Below are 22,011 nucleotides of genomic sequence, written 5' to 3'. Positions count from 1 at the left end.
TCTAGGCCAGGGGTAGGCAAACTTTTGACTCAAGGGCCACAATGGGTTCTTAAACTAGACCGGAGGGCCGGAACAAAAGCATGGATGGAGTGTTTGTGTGAACTAATATAAATTCAAAGTAAACATCATTACATAAAAGGGTACGGTCTTTTTTTTTTAGTTTTATTCATTTCAAATGGGCCGGATCCGGCCCGCGGGCCGTAGTTTGCCCATGGCTGCTCTAGGCAGTGGTTCTCAACCTTCCTAATGCCGTGACCCTTTAATACAGTTCCTCATGTTCTGGTGACCCCCAATCATATAATTATTTTCGTTGCTACTTCATAACTGTAATTTTGCTACTGTTATGAATCGTAATGTAAATATCTGATATGCAGGATGTATTTAGGCTACCCTTGTGAAAGGGTTGTTCGACCCAAAAGGGGTCGTGACCCACAGGTTGAGAACCCCTGCATAGAGTGTCAGTAATAATGGGAATTATAGGTTTATGGTGATTGTTAAATAATTATATGTGAACCTAATAGAACATAATATGGTACATGTAAGAAATCAAATGCTTTCATTATTTTTAAGGCATAGTTCTATAATAATCTACTGTGGTTAAAACTTTATTGATTTTCCTTTCTATAGAAATAATCCAAACTCTTAATCCTGGTTTTTGTTAATATAATTATTACCTCCTGTTCTCATATCCATTCTTCCAGGAAAGTCTGATATTCATGGACAACTTATGTTTCATGGGATTAAGAGCCACTTGAAAGTGTGGTATGTAGTTTATCCTATTCCCAGCATTGCAGTCCTGGCTTAGTGTTACACGTAGCGCCTGTTTGGAAGATGTGAATATGAATAGGAATGCCAAATGCTCTCCTACCTCCATGCATTTGTTGTATTTTTACTTAGCAGTGGGCCTCCTACCAATTTTCTGCATGTTGAAATCACTCCTTTTTTATATCCTCTGTGAAATTTTATAGTACATACTGGAATAATTTTTAAGGCCCTAGTTCTGGTTATGTGCATCCTGGACCTTTAATTCTTATTTCTTCACAATTAGGTTGTATCTTTTAGTTAGTAAATTCGTTTTCAACTCTTCTGTACTAAGATTTTGGGATTATCTGTGTCTCCTATAGTTTATCCATTATAGTTTTCTATGTTTGCTCTCCCTGAAGAATATCTTTCTCTCTTGTTTGTTTATTATTGTTTGTGCCTTGCATATTATATTTACTAAAGATTCCTTAGTTATTTAGTTAATTGTCTTGTTTTTATCTTTGTCACTTAAATATTTGAGGAATAGTGATTGAGTTTTTATATTTGTATTATTCTGTTACCTCTTTCAGATCTATGTAATTTTGTTTTCTAAATCACTTGAATGAATTAATTTATCAACTAGAAATTGATATAATATATTTTTGGATGAAGTGATTCATGAAGATGGTACAAAATTTCAACAGAACAATCTTTGGAGACTATATTTATTTAGATGAAGATGAAAGAATAGTATTTAAAATATTCAGGAAAAAATATCTGTAGATGGGTAGACATTTAACTTATATATTCTTTCTATTTGTTTTTTTTTTGAAAATGTGTCCTAGACTATGATCTCTTTGAAGGTAGGGGTGTATTGGCACCTCTTCTTTGTAACTTTTATTATGTTGGCAATTTTATATATACGTATCTGAATATGTAGAATTATGCTTTATTAAAATCATATATATGTAATTATTTGATTATACTAAATTCACTTTATATTAAAACAAAGTCTATTTCTAATGTTTATGATATTTTAATATGATGTTATATGGAGTGACTTCAAACAATTTTGGCATTTTTGCTTTGGAAGCATTTATATATATTATTTCCTGGACAAGTACTGTGTGGGTTACAGAGTCATCTGGAAGAGTGAAGGTGCCAATAATATTGCTGTTACTCTACAGAGAAATAAAGAAGAGACCAATGCACATGTGATCAAATGCATAAATTATCTTTGAAATTCTTTACAGTATAGCAAAACTAAAGGAGTAACAAGAACTTTCATCCCTTTATTTTTGTGTATTTCTCTATGTTTTTGTTAAAACCAAAATGGTGAGAGAAGGTGATGACAAATATATCAATATTCAGTGTTTCATGATCTGTAAAAACAAAACAAAACACCACAAATAATTAATTAAGAATACATAGGCTCCTCCTTCTCCAATTGTTTTAAAATAGCCAAATACTGGGTAGGACATTAGAAGCTGGGACCTTGGAGTTAATAGATGTGAGTGTGAAGACTGGTCTACCATTTATACTTTGGGGTCTTTTGGAATGTCACATAAATTCTCATAACATCAATTTTCCCATCTCTAAAAAGGAGACAATGATATTTGCTTTACAGGGTTGCTATGGGTATTAAATGAGATTCAGTACAAGGAGAATTTAGTGCAATGACAGCATCAGAACCTTTCTAAGTGTTCCACAATTGGCATCTTTCATTGTGTTTTTTTTTTTTATATTATATACTAGAGTTCTGATGCATGAAGTTTGTGCTAGCGTAGGCCCTCCTTCCCCCGGCTGCCAGCACTGGCTTCCCTCTGGCACCTGGGACCCTGGCTTCCCGCACAGCCCCAGCTTCCTCCAGAAGGACGTCCAGTCTAATTAGCATATTATGCTTTTATTATTATAGACAATTGGAAGAATTCTCATTTATTCATAATTAGGAGTAACTATATTTAGAAATAAGAACAATATTTTATATTCTTCTATTTCTTCAATATTCTTAAGAATGTTATAGCATGAAGTGTGTTTTTCAATCAATGTTCATAGCAAGAGGGCTCTTCTATGTGCTTATGCTTTAGTTTATATCTCTATTCTCAAGTCTCATTGTAATATTTGCTGAAATATTTTATCCTTTTCTGCCTTTTTAGAGGTTATAGGTCAGTGATGGCGAACCTTTTGAGCTCAGCGTGTCAGCATTTTGAAAAACCCTAACTTTACTCTGGTGCTGTGTCACATATAGAATTTTTTTGATATTTGCAACCATAGTAAAACAAAGAATTATGTTTTTGATATTTAGTTTATATATTTAAATGCCATTTAGCAAAGAAAAATCAACAAAAAAATGAGTTCGCGTGTCACCTCTGACACGCGTGTCATAGGTTCGCCATCACTGTCCTGAAAGAGTGAGGGGAGTATTCCTCTGTGCTAAATGCACACTTGGTGGGATTTAATAAACTGTCAAGTAAAAACTAACTTTATTTACTGAGACCTTTTTTATTTCAAGAAAACAACACATATTTCTGCATTGGGAACGTAATTAAGGTTAAAATATACACATTTGTTGAACATTTTTTAAAAAATATGTTTTTATTGATTTCAGAGAGAGGAAGGAAAAGAGAGAGAGAGAAAAATATCAATTATAAAAATCATTGAATGGCTGCTTCCTGCACGTCCCCTACTGGGGATCAAGCCTACAACCTAGGCATGTAGCCTGACCAGGAATAGAACTGTGACTTCTTGGTTTACAGGTCAACACTCAACCACTGAACCACACTGACTGACCTGAAATTGTTTTTTTTCTTTCTTTTGTAGGAAGCTACCATCATTGGCTTTATAGGTATAACCCTATACATTCAAGGAGACCAAATTTAGTTCTTGAAATGAAAGAGGAATAAAAGCTTCTCATTTTTTGCAGAGTTAGAAACGAGTTGTTTACTTTTCTCTTTGATGGGGCAAAAAACAAATAACCTGGTCTTTAGTATTTAGACAGTTTTTCAAGTCACTCATTTCGTCAGAAAATAGTTTGGAAAATATTGCTTACCTTGGTTTGCCTTTGTCTTTTGTGTCTTGGTACATGTATAATCTTAGATGGTTGGAGAATTTACTGAAGCTCTGTTTGCTGGTTCTCAGCAGTAGAGTCAGTTGCTTCAGCCAGGGCTGTGCCTGGCACCACAGCCTTGATGGTGCCCTCTGGTTGGAGGGAGCTGAGATCCATGGTGCTGGATGCCACACCTGCAGTTTTGCTGGCAGGGACAGTGGAAGCGGCCCTGGTGGCAACAGTGGTGGTAGTGGTGGGAACTACAGTTGGAGGAGCACTAGAAGTGGTTCCTGGTGCTTGAGAAGTGAGGGTTACAATGTTCTCATGTGAGTGAGGGTGGTGGTGGGGATGGTAGCTGTTGTGGCCTCTGTGAGATTCAGGATAACCATGGTGGCAATCAGGAGTTCCAGGAGATGATCCAAATTTTCCAAAGTAGTTTAGTAATTTCTTAAGAAGTTTTTCTTTAGATAAATTAAAATGCTCTTCGGAACTTTCACTAGACTTGAGAGAGAGAATACAGAACACTCGTTTTCATACAGATGAGATGCATAAACTAGCCTGAAATCAGGCTTTAACTATGTATCTATATTATCACTTAAATCTTTGTAAATATTCCAACTTCATTCCATAAGTAATTTAAAGGGTGTACCCACCAAGAAAAGGGTTTTGAATTGTGACATTTAGTGAAATATGAAGTAAGCTTTTCTCTGCTCTTCTCAGAGCCTAATCATTTTATTATAGACTAGAGGTCTGGTGCATGAAATTCATGCACTGGGGGGTGGGGGTCCCTCAACCCAGCTTGCCCCCTCTCACAGTCCGGGAGCCCTCAGTGGATGTTCTACTGATGGCCACAGTCTGGCAGCAGAGGCTCTGAGCAGGCACCCAATGTGTGTGTGTGTGTGTGCGCTCATGTGTGTGTGTGTGAGTGTGTGTGTCCCTGCTGGGGGCCTGCCCCCAGCCGCGTAGGAGGCTCGGAGCAGGCGCCCTGTGTGTGTGTGTGTGTGTGTGTGTGTGTGTGTGTGTGTCCGCTAAGGGCCTGCCCCCAGCCACACCCCGGAGGCTTGAAGCAGGCCCCCATCTGTGTTGATCTCTCAGGCTCCTGGCCTTGCCTGCTGTTGTTCTCTCCCTTGAGCTGTGGCCAGAGAGGGGTGCTGCCTGTGGGCCGCACTTGCCTGCTTGCAGATCGCCACAGCGACCCGTGAGCAGGCCCTGCTGGGTGCTGCCTGCTGGGAGCTGCCTGCGGGCCGTGCTTTTCTGCTCATGGATTGACCTGTGAGCCGGCTCTGCTGGGGGCTGCCTGTGGGCCGTGCTTGCCTGCTCAAGGGCTGCGCGACCTGCTTGGGGGTCGTTGAGGCAAAGCCTGCTGAGCTCACATTTCCAGGGTGACGCCGCCAGCGTCCTGCCCCGTCACTATGGGGGCCGCCATCTTTATCGCAGAGTGACAGTTAATTTGCATATTACTCTTTTATAAGATAGGATTTTCCCAAAATGTGTCCTACAAATGCATGGTAGTGAAAAAAATTAGTAGTCAAATAACTATGGAAACATGTTTAGATAAAGTAAACATTTCTTTACTCCAACACTTATTGAATGATATGCAATATTTTCCAAACTTTGCCAAGGAAGTGCTATCTATCTATCTATCTATCTATCTATCTATCTATCTATCATTTCTCCATAGAAGATTTCCAGTACTTCACAGAGAACTTTTGGGGATATGCTGTTCTAATTTCCAACCTGGAAAAAAGCATAATTCATTTTACTACTCTCAATAAAGAGAATAAAGGGAAACTGTAGAAGTTTGGCATTACTCTCTTTTCATAGTCCCCCTAAATATGAGATTGACAGACCATTCCATGAATCCATGTGGCTGACTAATTTGCACAGAATCATAGATGCTAAAAGATAGACGTGCCCTAGATCAGTCAGTGCATGTTAGCAATGCCATGGAGAATTTCAATTTGCTTTAGTTACTTGGACTTTTAACATGACATTCCATTAGAATGTCCATTTAAACCCCGGTCTTTTAATTTGTCTTCACTGGCAGAAGTTAATCCTGTGATTTTAAATATGATATTCCTCCTGCCTTTTCATAAAACAGTAGTAATCTAATTGAGAAATTCTAGAAAGAGTCAGATACTTGACTTTAAAATGAAGCAGAAATAAGTTGCCAAAATAGTCATAAACTTTAACTTTGTTTGGAATTATTCTTTTTTCTAAATATCAGCACAATTTGGGCTACTACACGTATTCCATTGTATTGGAAGTAGAATAATGGTAGCGTAATAACAACAACAACAACAACAACAAAAGAAGCAGGATAACTTTTATTGTTTTTTTTTAAGGATTCATTTTGAGTACTTGTCTTGAATGGGAAAAAGAAAGAGCAGGGGTATATAACAGGATGACATGACAAATATTTTCAGGTAACACATACTACTCTACTTCCATTGTGACATGGAGTAAGGGTTATGACAACTAGAAATGGCAGAGTGGGAACAGAGATTTGTAATTTTGAAAAGTCTAGATTCTGAATTTTGAGAAAAGAAACTATTTTTTACATCTTGTGGGATCATAGGAAATGTTCCTTATTAAAAAGCCATTAATCCTATATAATAAAAGGCTAATATAAAAATTGTCCCCTCGGGATTTTGACCACTTGCCATGATGTGCACTGACCACCAGGGGGCGGTGCAGGATGAAGGAACCTTGGCTGGCAGCTGGCAGCTGGGGGGAAGGAAGCCCCCGATTAGCCCTGATCACTGGCCAGGCCTAGGGACCCTACCCGTGCATGAATTTTGTGCACTGGAGCTCTAGTACTTATAAAAAGAAAGACATTTACATTGAATAGATGTAGATCGTTTTTTTGTGCTGAAGGCTGGGTAAACTTTGCTTTTTATATGCTAAACTGTCCTACTCCCATTGCAGATCAATACATATCTAAGAGGCCAGCAACTGAAGGCAAGCTTTGGTGCTAACAGAACTATTCCCATTGGGTGACTCTGGCTCTCTCATTTTCTTAGGTCAGGAATAAAAACAAGTAAAATACAAATATTGTACCTTATCAACTTTTCAGACATAAATGACATGATTATGAATGAAAATGCAAAAAGATAATCAGCAATACAGATAAAACTTACTTCTTTGTGGAATTTTCTCTTATGTGGAGCTGCTGACTAAAATGAGATGAAGAATTCATATGTTACAAAATTAAGCTCAGCGTATATATGGCATTTTAAGAATACTGATTATAAATTATTTATGAGGATAAAATGTGGTTGGGTTAGGGCAGTGGTCGGCAAACTCAGTCAACAGAGCCAATATCAGTAGTGCAACGATTGAAATTTCTTTTGAGAGCCAAATTTTTTAAACTAAAACTATATAGGTAGGTACATTGTTATTAACTTAATTAGGGTACTCCTAAGGCTTAGGAAGAGCCACACTCATGGGGCCAAAGAGCCACATGTGGTTCGTGAGCCGCAGTTTGCCGACCACAGGTTAGGGTGAATGGAATTGAATACAATTTTAGAATTTTGAGTGTCTTAATAAAATAGGTGTGACCTTCTATCAGTTTAAAGTGTACACAGTACACGGGATAAGGATGATCAGTTTTTTTCTGGAGATGTTTAAGCAGAAGGGTTTCTCTCCCTTCTCATTCTTACGGGTGTGCTGAACTAGTTTGCAGTTTCCTGGTAGTGCTAGATTTGGCTTCTTGTAGCATACTAATTACTATTTATTCAGGTGCCAACCCTGGAGATCATTTGGAACCCACCTCTTTATGAATTGGTGTAAGGAAAAACCAGACTGCCTTTTGTGGGAGAGAAACATGAGTGATCCAAAGATAGCATGAATTAATGGGGGAAGAGGCAGTTCTCACAGTTATCAGAGCCTATGAGACATTGCCAGTTCACCAAATAATAATGGATTATGTTACAGCAATGAGCCTTAGACAATGTAATTTAGGTGCAGGTGGCAGGCAAACAAATCTAAAAATGTTAGAGGTTACCAAACATATGCTCTTCATTGGAAATTATATATAATATCTAGAATTTCTGAATTTATTTTATCTATGTTAAATTCTTTATGTGGTTTCAAGTTTATTTTATAGTGTTCCTTATAATCAACTTTCTTCACAATGTCTTTCTTTTGGGGAATATACAGAAATACTATAGCAGAGGTATTACTCACAAAATACAATTTAAAATCATGACATTATAATTTCCTAATTATAAATGTTTGGAATTCTAGAAACTATAAATATGTGGAAAGAAACAAAAGAAAGTTAAATTAAGGTCTTTGGCAAAAATAAAACAATGTGTGTGCAGTATAAACCTACATTAACATAAAACAATAAACTGCCCTAACCGGTTTGGCTCAGTGGATAGAGCGTCAGCCTGCAGACTCAAGGGTCCCAGGTTCGATTCTGGTCAAGGGCATGTACCTTGGTTGTGGGCACATTCCCAGTAGGGAATGTGCAGGAGGCAGCTGATCGATGTTTCTCTCCCATCGATGTTTCTTAACTCTCTATCCCTCTCCCTTCCTCTCTGTAAAAATCAATAAAATATATTTTAAAAAAACCAACAAAAAACCAATAAACTAATTTTACACTTTATGATCAAGAACTAAATAAGAAAATAAACATATGTAGGATAGCTAATATTTACCAAGAAGCAGGTAGTAAAAGTCGAGATGATTGCAATAAAAACCAGAGCCTTCATCTTGTCTTAGGGTCTTCTAGAAGTAGGCAACAGAAGGTGCTTCATGGTGGTAGAAAAATAAAAGCAGCATCATTTTGTATTTGATGAATTTTAACCAAAGGAGAAACATTTATAATGAAAAATATGAATACTGATAATCATGAAAACTATCATGAAATTTTTCTTTTCAAAAATTTGAAAAAATTTTTCAAATTTCAACATAGTCTTCATGTGTAATAATAAGAAAGTTTAATACCACATTGTATGTCAATTATCCAAATAGATAAGGACAGAAAAACATAAGCAAAATTAAAATGTGTGAAATGATATTTTAATTTATGTGTGGATTTTCTGTTATTAACATTTTCATGGCTCTTTTTACGGGAGCCACCAGGTAGAGGAGCGTGGCCTTCTTCTCTCCACACCATGGCGTGTGTTCATCCACTGACATCAGTGTACTCTGCAAAGAGGGAATCATTTTGCCTGTTGTGTTTAAGGCTCCCATTCAACCGGATATTGTGAACTTTGTTCATGCCAACTTGCGCAAAAACACTAGACAGCCCTATGCTGTCAGTGAATTGGCAGGTCATCAAGCCAGTGCTGAGTCTTGGGCTGATGGCAGTACTGTGGGCTCAAATTCTCAGAGTTTGAGGTGGTGGGACTCCTCATTCTGGCCAGAGTACTTTTGGAAGTATGTGTTGTGGGGGACACACATTTGCACCAACCAAAACCTGGTGCCATTGGCACCGAAGCGTGAACACCACACAGAAGTGACCTGCCATCGGCTTTGCCCTGGCTGCCTGGGCCTTCCCTGCACTGTTCACGTCTAAAGATGATCTTCATATTAAGGAAGTTCCTGAATGTCTTTTGATGGTTGAAGCTAAAGTTGAAGGTTATAAGAAAACCAAGGAGGCCATTTTTGCTTCTTAAGAAACTTAAGGCCTGGAATGGTATCAACAAGGTCTATGCCCCTCATTGAATGAGAACTGGCAAAAGCAAAACAAGAAACTGTCATCATATCCAGTACAAGGGACCTTGCATCATCTTTAATGAGGACAATGGTATTATCAAAGCCTTCAGAACATCCCTGGAAATACTTGGCTTAATGTAAGCAAAATGAACATTTTGAAACTTGTTCCTGGTGGGTTGTGGGCTGTATCTGAAAGTGCTTTCCATAAGTTGGATAATTTCTATGGCACTTGGCAGAAAGCTGCCTCCCTCAAGAGTAACTACAACCTTCCCATGCACAGGTGCTCAGTACAGACCTTAGCAGAATCTTAAAAAGCCCAGAGACCCAAAGAGTCTTCGAGCACCACACAAGAAGATTCTTCACAGAGTCCCGAAGAAGAATCCACTGGAAAACCCAAGAATCATGTTGAAACTAAACCCATATGCAAAGACCATGCATTGCAACACTATTCTTCGCCAGGCCTAGAACCACAAGTTCCAGGAAGATAAAGCAGCAGCAGCGGTAGAAGCCAAATCAGATGAGAAGGGGTTCCAGGCAAGAAGCCTATGGAAGTGAAGGAAGGCAAGGAGGCTGTTGGCCTTACAAAGCAGAAGCTGTTGGTGGGAAAAGGCTGTAGCTTATTAAGAAACCAGCTGCTGAGAAGCCCGCAGAAATGAAACCACCACAGAAGAAAAAATCCTGTGGCATAAACTTGTTTGTTTATTCCATAAAGATCAATCACTTTGGAGAAATAATTTTTAATAAAAAGCCAATCAAAGGTAGTGAGAAACATTAATAAAAACTTTTTTGTGGTGTTTTGTTGATTTAATAATTTAAACATATAAACACTAGGCAGAAACTTTTAAACATGAAGTTACAACTTAAAGTGTATAGTTAGAAATATGAATTATTTTATTGATCTTGTCATCAGTGTTATTTTCATTGTTTATGAGTAACTTTTAGAAATTTAACATTTCTGTTCAACTCTTTTGATATGATCATTATTGCTGGATTCTCTTACCCAAAGGAAATGAAAGAAAGAAACAAACAAAAAAACACACACAAAAAGCCAAACCAAACCAAACCAAACCTAAGTCTCCTTAATTGCAGTTACTATACAATTATTTTTTCTTTTCTTAAAAAATATATATTTTATTGATTTCAGAGAGAAAGGGAGAGGGAGAGAGAGATAGAAACATCAATGATGAGAGAGAATCATTGATTGGCTGCCTCCTGGACACCCCCTACTGTGGATCAAGCCCACAACCTGGGCATGTGCCCTTGACCAGAATCGAACCCAGGAACTTTCAGTCCACAGGCTGATGCTCTATCTACTGAGGCACACCAGCTAGGGCTATTTTTTTCTTCATTATTTTGCAAGAAAAGTAACTAAGTAGTGGGATCAATAACTAATTATTTATGCTTATAAAATCTCAACTTCAAATGTACTGCTTTTCCAATCTTTAAGTTACAATATAAAAATATGATAGCCACAACATAATTGATGGAAAATTAATATGTTTTAACAATGACTTTATTCAGTAGGACATCTTGTGATTTTAAGAGAAAAAACACTGTATCAATAGTAATAGAGTTGAATTTCATTTAGTGGTCAAACTCGATCACATTACTTAACCTATCTGAGGCCCATTTTTCTAAATGTAACATTATGTGATTAGTTGATGAAATGGTCACATCACAATACTTGAAGAATAAGAATAGAAAACCAAATTAATAAGTGTACCTCCATCATGTGAAACGGTCACAATCTCAAGCAAAATATAAGACACACTCAGATATTTATATGTCCTTCCCTTTGTAATAAAATAGACAAATTAAATGGAAACATTGATTAATTAAAAAATCAGGCCCAATGATTTCTTGTATAATTTAGTACAACAGATGTTTCTGCTACTGAAAACATTTTCATTTTTATAATTACAAAACTAAAATATTGATTTATATCTAAAAGATTTACCTTAAAGCTATTTGGTATTCTAGAGGATAAGCTATTTTTATTACTATAATTTCTAAAAGTATTAACAATTTACTAATAAAAGTGGATAAAGCTGATAGATTGATGACTTTGTTAAAGCATTTCCATTTTTTAAAAATGTATGCTATTTCCTTTCAAATGCATTGTCTATGAGAAGTCTGGAAAACAGAGTTTGAGATCTCATAATAATTATACTGATTAGAAACTGGATTTAATCAAAAGCTAAAGAAATTTTAAGTCTTTGAAATTTTAAAAATGATACCGTAATAAAGGATCTTCTCTCTGCTTGTCCAGAAGTGCCAGCCTTGCCTCAGCTTCTGAAGCCTGGAAGAGTGCAGGTGATTCATGCCTTATAAAGGATCTCCCCCCTTCCTTTATCCTATTTTGTTCCTATTGTTAAGCAAAATATTATTATTATTTTAGCATTTGCTTCTGAGCTAATTCAATTATTTCCTGAAGCAAACAAGGTGTGGTATAATCTTCAAAAGGTGACATTTGTCCTTTCATTTTTCTCAGAAACATCATGGCTAATTATCTGTGCATCAGAAAAATAGAAGGCATATTACTTAACATTTGACTCACTTGAAAATTTACTAACAAAGAGATAATTAGTGAAGCTGACTACAAACTCTAGGTCTAATGAACATTTTCAGAATTAAGACTGCTGTTTATAATATTTGTCTTGCTAGTAGTGCAAATGTTGAAGAATCTAAACTGGCAGAGAGTACTTGAAGATGGTAGCGTCTTTTGTGTTCAATTTTAGCTTTTTAAGATAAAATACTTCATTCCTAAATATCAGATTTTAGAGATTAGAAAATGAGCTCAATTTAAACATCAGTAGTTGGAAGGCAGCTACAAATGTTACATTCTTTCTTGAATTTTCAAAACAAACATAAGAAAAAGATGACTAATGAGCCATTTTGATATCTCCTTAATATGCTGCTACCACTAGACAAATAATAATTCTTTAAATAAATTGTAAAAGAAGGGCTGTTGTGCACCACAATAATCACCTTGGTCACAAGAAATGTTCTAGTTATTGAACTATACAAAGTGTGAACATTGTAGTAGTTTGACATTTGCTTTGATGTCAAAGTTATACTTTTCATAAAATTTTATCACCAGAAAGATGGGAAAACATTATGTATTTACACATAGTTAATTGGATTTGTGATGCTTTTCTTTCAACTTAGCTGCTGACTATGGTGTATCTTGGCATTGCTTTATCTGGTGATGAACTGAAGGTCAGATGAGATTCTCTAGATTTTTTTTATCCTGAAGGTGAATTTAAGGGCACTGGACACAGTGTCTCCTTAGTTATTGTTTTTGCAATTTGTTCATATATATTTTAAAACAATTTTTTTAGGAGCATAACCTAAAATCTAGATCAAGATGCAGGCCTAGATCTGTGTGCTTTTACATACAAAGTGATTTTGTACATGAAGAAATAGACTTGAATAAATAAGTAATTAGCTCATAGTTTAAAGAGCCAGCATTTCAACCCAAATTTATCTTCAGTTTTTCATTTCCATTGGACCAAAACATTTTAAAGTTTGTTTAATTTATGGTAACAGAATTTTTTTATTATTATAGCGAGTAAGACAAACTCTATCTTATGCAGTTTTGCATCCCTATCAACTAGATTTCCTGGCATAAACATAGGCAATAAATGATGCTTTTGACCAAGTGAATATATTTAAGCTTCCTTTCCTTTTCTGACTTTGTTGTAAATGATATCTAATCCAAAATTCTATAGAATGAGAGAAAATGTGAGAATTACAACCACAAGATGCTTGCTCTCATTAGAGAGGCAGCCAACTTAACTAGGAACAACTACAAATTGGGACTAATATTTGAACTTTCAAATTTTTACATAAAATTTTCATGTCAAGGAGGTTACATAGTTGAACTTGTGCTTATTTTATTATCATTCTAGTTAATATAAATATAATACACTGATAGTATGGGAATATATTGATAATCATTCTAATTGGTTCCTGCTGTGATTTCTTGTCTGCCTCTTGCTTTCTGTACCTTCTCAATACAACTTTTACTTTTTCATCAAAATAATCTTTCTAAACCACAATTAATATATTTACCTCTTGCCTATAACTTTTGATGCCGATCATTGTCTACATCAGCATTTCCCAAACCATGTTACACAGAGCATTAGTACCTAGAGTTCCTGGAGCTCCATGAACACTTCATGTACATATTCTCATTTAAATATTCCAGAAAATTTATTTCAATATTTTATCAATGTACTTTACCATAAAACTCCTTTTAGCTCTTACAAAACAAAACAAAAATGAACAAGCATACAAACAAACAAAAAAACCATGTTAATTCCAGTGAAACTGGCTCAGGAAATACAAACTGTTATGTGAAATTTTAACCCAAATTGCTACACATGATATGATAGTTAATTTTTTGAGTTAATGTGGCTAGGTTAGGGTACCTAGCTGTTAGGTCAAACACTAGTTTAGATGTTGCTGTGAGGTATTTTATAGATGTGATTAACATTTGCAATCAGTTGGCTTTAAGTAAAGCAGATTAGTTTTCATTATGTGGATGGGATTCATCTAATCAGTTGAAGGCCTTAAGAACAAAGACTGACATTTTCTAAAAAAGAGGAATTCTGCCTTGAGACTAAAGCATAGAAACTCTGTCTAAGTTTCCAGTCTACTGACTTGCCCTGTGGATTTTGTACTCAAGACTATAATATTAACTTTTATCTGAATTTATAAGCCTACCAGCCAACTTGGGGTATGGATGTTGAATTTGCCAGTCTCCACAAGTATATAAGCCAATTTTTGTTGTTAATCCTCACCTAAGGATATTTTTCCATTGATTTTTAGGGAGAGTGGAAGAGAGAGGGAAAGACAGACAGAAAGATCAATGTGAGAGAAACACATCAATTGGTTACCTCCTGCAGGAGCCCTGACCAGGTTTGGGCTAGGTAGGATCCTGCAACCAAAATATGTGCCCTTGATGGGAATTGAACCCAGGACCCTTTGGTCCACAGGCCAATGCTCTATCCACTGAGCAAAACTGGCTAGAGCTATAAGCCAATTTCTTTTTTTTCCAGTTATTTTTAATTTCAAGAAAAATGATTTTAAATATAATAATGTTACATGATATAAACCTTAATATCTCAAGAAAACAATCAAATATAATGTTACATGCAACAAACATTAATATCTCAAGAAAACAGATTTTAAATATGATGTTACATGCAATAAACAATTATTCAAGAAAAATGATCTTACATATAATAATATTACATGCAATAAACATTAATATTTCAAGAATAAAAGGGTTTTAAGTATAAAAATATTACCAAAACTGTACTAATGTAGTATGATATCACAAAAGTTGTAGGAAATATTAAAAATCTGCAAATAACAGGATTACTTCTATTATATCCTAGAGTGTTTTTCCTTCCTCTGGTTCTATTTTTGTTCATCAATTTATGTTGTTCACTATATTCCACTAATGAGTGAGATCATATGATTTTTATCTTTCTCTGATTTGCTTGTTTTGCTTAGCATGATGCTTTTAAAATCTATTTTGTCAGATATGAGTATTGCTACTCCAGCTTTTTTTTTCTTTTCCTTTTGCATGGAAATTTTTTTTCATCCCTTCACTTTCATCCTGTGTGCCAATTTCTTAGAAGAAATCTTCCCCCCTCTCTCTATATATTATCTATCTATCTATCTATCTATCTATCTATCTATCTATCTATCTATCTATCAATCATCTATCTATCTATCTATCTATCTATCTATCTATCTATCTAATCTATCATCTATCATCTATCTATCTATTTATCTATCTATCATCATCATCTATCTATCATCTCTCTATCAATCATCTATCTACCTATCTATAGCTATCATCTATCTGTACCATCATTTCCCCCAACCCCCTCTAGAGAACTCTAATATACACAGTCTGGCCCAATTGGATTATTTTTGCTTTTGTAAAGTTATAATGTCTCAATTTGATATATCTGTTACTATTCCCTCTCAGATCTATTGTGCTCTAACCTTACTTCAATATTATTGAGCACACTAAATACTTTTATGTTCTGGATCTTTGCCCCTGATGCTCCCTCTGCTTAAAACCAGTTATCCCCTTCTTGTTCTGGTAAACTCATACTCATTTCTGAGTATCCATTTTATACCATCCTTCCTCAAAGAGCATTCATAGCCTAGTAAATAAAATGATTATTCAGTTTCATTTATTCATACATGTTTATTGAGTATCAACTATGCTCAAAACACTCAGGATTGAGTAGTGGACAAGAAGGTTATGATCCCTTCCCTTTAGAATGGAGTGATTAGCTATGTTACTCAGGACAGCCAATTTCATTCCTGTTATTTTGGAGTTATTATTTATAGTGGCTCCTTTCAGTTTCAAAAGTGTTCTGGTTTTGATGATAAATTATGTGATCTTATTAATTATGCAAACATAAAATATAGTAGGGAAGATAAATATTAAACAGATGTTATGGGTTGAATTATGTCTTTTCCCTCACCACCAAATATATCGGAGTCCTAACTCCCAGAACTTGTGGATGTGACCTTATTCAAATATGGGGGTCTTTGCAGATGTACCCAAGTTAAGAAGTTATACTGGATTAAGGGGGGTTAATTCAATGACTGGTGTCCTTATAAATTGAGATAAATTTGCATACAGAGACACACACAAAGAACACCTTGTGATGAGGGAGGTGGAGATTGTAGTGATGAGTCTATAAGCCAAAGAATGTCAAGGATTGCCAGGAACCACTAGAAGGTAGGAAGGAGCAAGGAAAGATACTGTCCTCAACTTTCAGGGAGCACATGGCCCTTTTGACACCTTAATTTCAGACTTATAGCTTTCAGAATTTTAAGATAATTTATTTATATTTTTTTAAGCCATCTAGTTTGTAGTAAATTGTTAACTCAGCCCTAGGAAATTAACACAACAGACAATTTTTAAAAATTACCAGTGGCCCCATACACAAAATTTGTGCACGGAGGGCGGGGTGTGTGTGTCCCTCAGCCCAGCCTGCACCCTCTCCACTCTGCCCCTAACTTCTCTGCCTGCCGGCCTGCTCGCCCCCAAGTGCCCCCCACCAGCCTGATCACCCCTAACTGCCCCCCCTGTGCCAGTGTGCTCACCCCCAACTGCTCCCCTGCTGGCCTGCTCACTCCAAATTGCCCCCTCCCCTGATCACCTTCAACTGACCCCAACTGATGCCTGCTCTCCCCCAACTGGCCTCCCTGCTGGTCTGCTTACTCCCAACGTCCCTGCTCCCCATCAGCCTGATCACCCAAAACTGCCTTCCCCTCTTGGCCTCTAACTGCCTCTACCTTGGCCCTGGCATCGTGGCTTTGTCCAGAAGAACATCTGGAAGGTCTCCCAGTCTAATTAGCACATTACCCTTTTATTAGATAGATGGGTGTTACATAAAGCAAGATATTGTGTATCATGGAGCATTGTGATGGGAGAGAGAATACAGGGGACTGCATGGTTGAAGGAAGTGACATTTAGGGGAATGACTCAGGGAGAGTATAGTATGGTTTTAAATAGTACTCTATCTTGATTTTTTCTGCTCAAATACTCAATTGTTAAAGCAAGATTAATTAAACACCTCATCCCATGGTTTTGAAGTTCACTTTGCCATGTAACTAAACTTTTGTTAAAATGTGTTTCTATGTTTTAACATACTACCATAATTATTCTAGTTTATAGTCTACCCAATGGTGTGAATCCTTATCCTTCCCAACTACTCCCATGTCCCATATGTGCAGACCATTTACTATTCACCCAGTGGGGTTTTTTTTTTTTGCCTTTTTTTATATACAATAAAATTATGAGTCTCTATAGACTAATTCTATTCTTGGTGTCCTGAATTAAGTTATTCTTTCAACAAATAGTTGATTTTACTTACATCCCTCCTAACTTGAGAATACTGTATTAGAATATCAAACACACCTACACACAGTAAATCAGTTGCTGTCAAGATTTATTGAAGAATCAGCAAAGTGGAAACAGACTTTCAAACGTCTGTGTCAGAAAAGGATGAAGATATATGTCCTTGAATTGCTAAACAAAGCATAAGAAGAGTATGATATCAGTGCTTAAGACCTGAAAAAAATTGACAAAAATTCAGGAAAGACATTTTAAAGAAAGAAAATTAAATCGATTCATACCTTTACATATAATTTTGTTCTTGACAAATATACATATTTGTAAAATATCATTTCGTCTTACTCTATAGACCTACAATACGTATGTTTCTTACATGTGGGCACAAAATAATTATTGAAGAGCCTCAGTTCTTAGTGAGGATTACAGTTATATTTTTTAAAAGGTGAGAATCATTAGTTATATACTAATGAAAAATATGTTTAGAATAGGCATTTTAGATCTTTTAATATTACTCTCTTTATATCTTTAACTCACAGTAAATAATTCAATTAAGGATTAACTAAAATGACATAAATCATTAAATGTAGCAGAAAGTGAGCTTTCTTTATTGCTCTCTTAATAGCTCCGACTATTGGATAACTTAGTCAAACTTTGTGATATGAGGGGAACTCTTGTACTGTTAAGTTTTGTAAGTTTCCATAAACATATTCTGCTGCATGATCTCTATCCCTAAGCATCTACATTTTCTAAGTCCAATACTTGCCTTTAATGCCCACATTCTTTTTTTTATTACTTTTTTGCTTGTTGGATGCACTTATATATTAAAACGGAATGTCTAGGCTATTACACAATTGGACGTGGCACCTCTTATGTTGCTTTCAAATCAGGAACTCATCTGGCTCTTCTTTCAGTAGTTTAAAGACACCCATTTCAGTTGTAAAAGTGTCTTCCTTTTGGCTTGGATTATCTAGATCAGGGGTAGTTTGGGAAAAGGCCTCAGTAACCTCAGTTACAGATTCCACTCTGTGATTTTCAGACAAATCTTCCTTCATTGTAGGAGATGAATCTTCCAAGAGGTTCATAGGTACTGGTTTAGGAACCACGAAGTCATATCTGGATTCAATAGCAGTAAGCAAAACAGGATGGTTGTCTGCTTCACTGGCAAGTTCTCTCTCCATCCAAACATCAACTCCATCTGTAGACTCTTCAGCAGGTAACAGAATATCTTCTGGATTATCTTTGTCTCTTTTGGCAGTGGTAGTAAATTCAAACACAGTGATGAACTTTTCCTCATCAGATTCAGTTAGTTTAGACACAGAATTGGGGTCATCTTCTGGGAGAATTAAGTCAATTTTAGTTATTTTCTCTTCTGTAAAGGTAGTTATGTCTGGAATAGTAGTTAAGTTTTTTTCAGCAGTTGGAGTGATTTCAGTCTCAGGAATAGAAGAGTCAGTCATCTGGACAACCTCATCAGCAGTGACATCGGATTTAACTGAGGAACTATAATTGTGGACATCAAGTTCTCCCTTAGCTGGAAGGACAGGGATGTCAGTAACACTGGAAGTGCTTTTCTTTAGTGAGGCAGAGACTTCAGAAGTTATTATTGAGACATCTTTATCTCCCGGGTCAATAGTATCCAAGAGAATATCTTCTTTTGCCATGCTAGTGGAAAAATCTGTTAAAGAAACAGAAGTGACTGGTGATGAGATATTACCAATTTTCACTGGAATGACATTTTCAGTAGTAGAGTCATTAGCCATGGAGCTTGTGCTGGTCAGAGTGGTGATTTCTTTTTCCAGATTGGTTGATGACTTAATATAGGACTCCATATTCTCTTCTGAATTTGGTCTTTCCTTTGGTGATGGAAGCCTATTGTTTGCAATTGTTGAAAAATCACATTCCAGTATATAGTCACTTACTGAAGTAATGTGGTCTCCTTCTGAAGTAATAGTTGTTTCTGATCTAGGTGTAGTGTCAGTCCCCAAGAGAATGGTTGCTTCAGTTATTGTCTTACTGCTTTCTGTTGGAGGATGAGAATAAATTTTTGGCGAATCATCTTCAGCCATGGGACAAATGGCACCATGCACACTCACAGGTCTTTCTCTGAGCCCAGTGGTATCCCTAGGCAGGAGAGTGGCATTCATTATAGTGACTGAAGCATTGGTCATCATGGTGATTGTTGCATCAACCACAGGGCCAGTGACTCTGGCTTCCCTTGGAGGTTGTTTTTATGCCCTGATTGGGCACCTAGTATTGATATTATATAAAAAGACTATAGAATCTTCCCTGATTATGGAATCCACATTCACAGTCCAATATTTCAATATCAAGGAACTCACAGTTTCCATGTTAGCAGGGGTGTGCCTTCTAATATGGAGTTAGTGTCACTTGAAACAGACACAGCAGAGTCTGCCAGGTACTTTATGGGCTTAGCATCAAATGGGGGAAACTCTGGGAGCCACAAGATTATCAGCAGGAGCTTCAAGTTGCCTTTCTTTCAAGTAAGTAATAGGGTCTTTTGAGGTGAAGCATCTTCTCTTGTGATTCATGTATTTAAATGTCTAAAAAATTAATGGCACTTTGGCAGTGAATGAAGCTGCAGAGGTAATTAGGTAGTAAGAGTTCTGTTTTCTTCTTCAGAGAGGGAATTCCCATGTTTCCACTCGGTATAATAAAAAATACGTTTTTTTCTTGTAATTCTGACTTTTTCTCGAATTAACATGAATAACAGTGAGAATGTCAGGTTTTGTAGTTTTAATTTCTTTAGGAATGTTTTCCTTTAGAGAATGTTATTTCAACCCCCAAGAGTTTTCTGGTAAGAAGTATGTCAAAAATCACCCAGAAACAGATTAGGGTGTGGAATAAGTATATTGGCCGTGGGCGTTGTATCCTGGATTTCAGAGGCAGGGTTTTCTCTAATGATGTTAGTTATATCAGTCATCATTTTGTTTCACTATTATCCTTAAGGTTTAGCTAATTAGATAAAAGGAGATTGTAGTCTTGTTATTTTTCCTCCAGTGTGATTAGAAGAAAGGATTTTCAGACTTGGACACAACTAAATCTGAAAAACAACAGCAGCAGCAGCCAGAGAAGTAGATTCCATCTCAAAGGCAAATAAATGCTTATTCTTCTTAGACATTGACTCAGCCTCAAAAGGTACAGTGTCTTCCCTTAGTTATTGGTCACCTATCATGATATTACCACTCTCTGTAGTAATATTAGATGATTTCAAGATAAACATTTTTAAGTTTAAAGATATGGGCAGCTTCTCCAGAAATGTTTTTGCTTCAAGGGGCTGTCACTATTGAGGGCTCCAATGTCTTTGTTGACACAGGGAATGATGACAGCATCAGGGACAGGGAAAGAAATCTCAAGTTAATGATAGGCACAGGTTCTTTATTTTTAAGTCGAAATACTGTCAGTTCTAGTGGCAGTAAAGAAAGTAATGGCATTATTTGGGTTGACTAACTTAAGGGCAAGTTTTTTAACTTCTATTTTTTTCTCATCATCTAATGTTTGTAAATCTTAATTCAGGGTAAGCTATGATATAAAAAGAAGACTTGGTATCCTTTAGGGAGAATGTATTTTTGTGTACAAAAGGGTGAAAAAGATAGAGGTGTTAGCTGTATAGCTCCAGGAAGTTATCTTTGAGCACTTGGTATTTATGTTGAATAGAGTTAGAAAAGAAACAAAATATCCATCTTTTGCACATTTAATTCCCAGTTAGAAATGTCAGTTGAAATGATGATATCATCGTCAAAGCTCCTAATTTTTCAAATAGTCTTTAATTTCAGAGATTGCTTTTGTCGTCACACCAACTCTGCTTATACTAATAGAGCCATGAGGTAGAATCACAATTATTGTAGCAAAATGAGGCATTTCTCTCTAATGGAGAATATTATTACCATTATCCATGTTTATTAAATCATTGACTTAATAAAGGATGCTTTAAATTGAGAGTGTCTTCCGTCAAGGAGCAGAAAGATTTGATGAAAACCCTGATGGGACTGTTGGAATTTTAGCAATGTTCTAGATAGAACTGGAGCCATCTGCTCTAGGAAATATAGTATACTCACATTTGACCACTAGATCAATGCCATAAAAGCTATCCAAGGTATCATCTGACTTAAGGACAGATGATCAGATTAATTTTGAATGAAATGATGAGTTTCATTTTATCTGAATAGTAGTTTCTTTCATTGTTGTTATGTATAATTTTAAAAGAATCAACTGAGAAGTGTTCTATCCTATAGAAACTAGAATTCCTATTTTAGAGTTTATATACTAACTTTTGAATTTTGTAATTTATTGGAGAAAACAGTTATTAACCTTCATTAAAGTGGTTATAATTGTTACTGGAATGTATTTGTTCAGGAAGTTTCAGGTTCAATATCTTCATTCACAAAATAATTCCCACCTTCAGAAACATCAAAGGAAGAGAATCAATTACATTTTGAGAGTCGGTTCTACCAACATTTTGTCCTTTTCCCTTTAGTGATTGGGATCTTGGGTACATGAGTAATGAAATTGTAGTGGAAGGATGCCTTGGCCTTTGGGGTCAGTACTCCTTTGTTTTTAGGGAAGATGGCATTTATAATATGGTCAGTCATGACCCTCATATCTGCTTTGTTGTTGGTAGGCTTCTCAGGGATATCATTTG

General features: G+C 36.1%; 1 protein-coding gene, 1 non-coding gene and 1 pseudogene across 2 annotated transcripts; 1 reads left to right on the top strand and 2 right to left on the bottom strand.

The window, feature by feature from the left end:
* Nucleotides 1-5,317: 5,317 nt before the first annotated feature.
* LOC118662359 lies at nt 5,318-5,442 on the bottom strand. The gene has a single exon (XR_004969736.1). It is a non-coding gene; the product is annotated as a U6atac minor spliceosomal RNA (small nuclear RNA).
* A 3,468-nt stretch (nt 5,443-8,910) lies between these two features.
* Nucleotides 8,911-10,229, top strand: LOC118667290 (annotated as a pseudogene).
* Nucleotides 10,230-18,229: 8,000 nt separating this feature from the next.
* CABS1 (calcium binding protein, spermatid associated 1) lies at nt 18,230-19,420 on the bottom strand. Its single transcript, XM_036325894.1, has one exon. It carries the CDS (start codon nt 19,415-19,417, stop codon nt 18,230-18,232), a length of 1,188 nt encoding a protein of 395 aa, XP_036181787.1. The 5' UTR covers nt 19,418-19,420.
* Between the last annotated feature and the right edge of the window lie 2,591 nt (nt 19,421-22,011).

Source organism: Myotis myotis, unplaced genomic scaffold (assembly GCF_014108235.1).
Source record: "Myotis myotis isolate mMyoMyo1 unplaced genomic scaffold, mMyoMyo1.p scaffold_m19_p_1, whole genome shotgun sequence".
Taxonomy (NCBI): domain Eukaryota; kingdom Metazoa; phylum Chordata; class Mammalia; order Chiroptera; family Vespertilionidae; genus Myotis; species Myotis myotis.
The sequence above is the reverse complement of the archived record's forward strand: the minus strand, read 5'-3'. Positions and strand labels throughout refer to the sequence as shown.

What these genes read in the sequence shown, in the direction of transcription:
- CABS1 (XM_036325894.1), bottom strand. Translation starts at nt 19,417, where the DNA reads ATGGCTGAAGATGATTCGCCAAAAATTTATTCTCATCCTCCAACAGAA.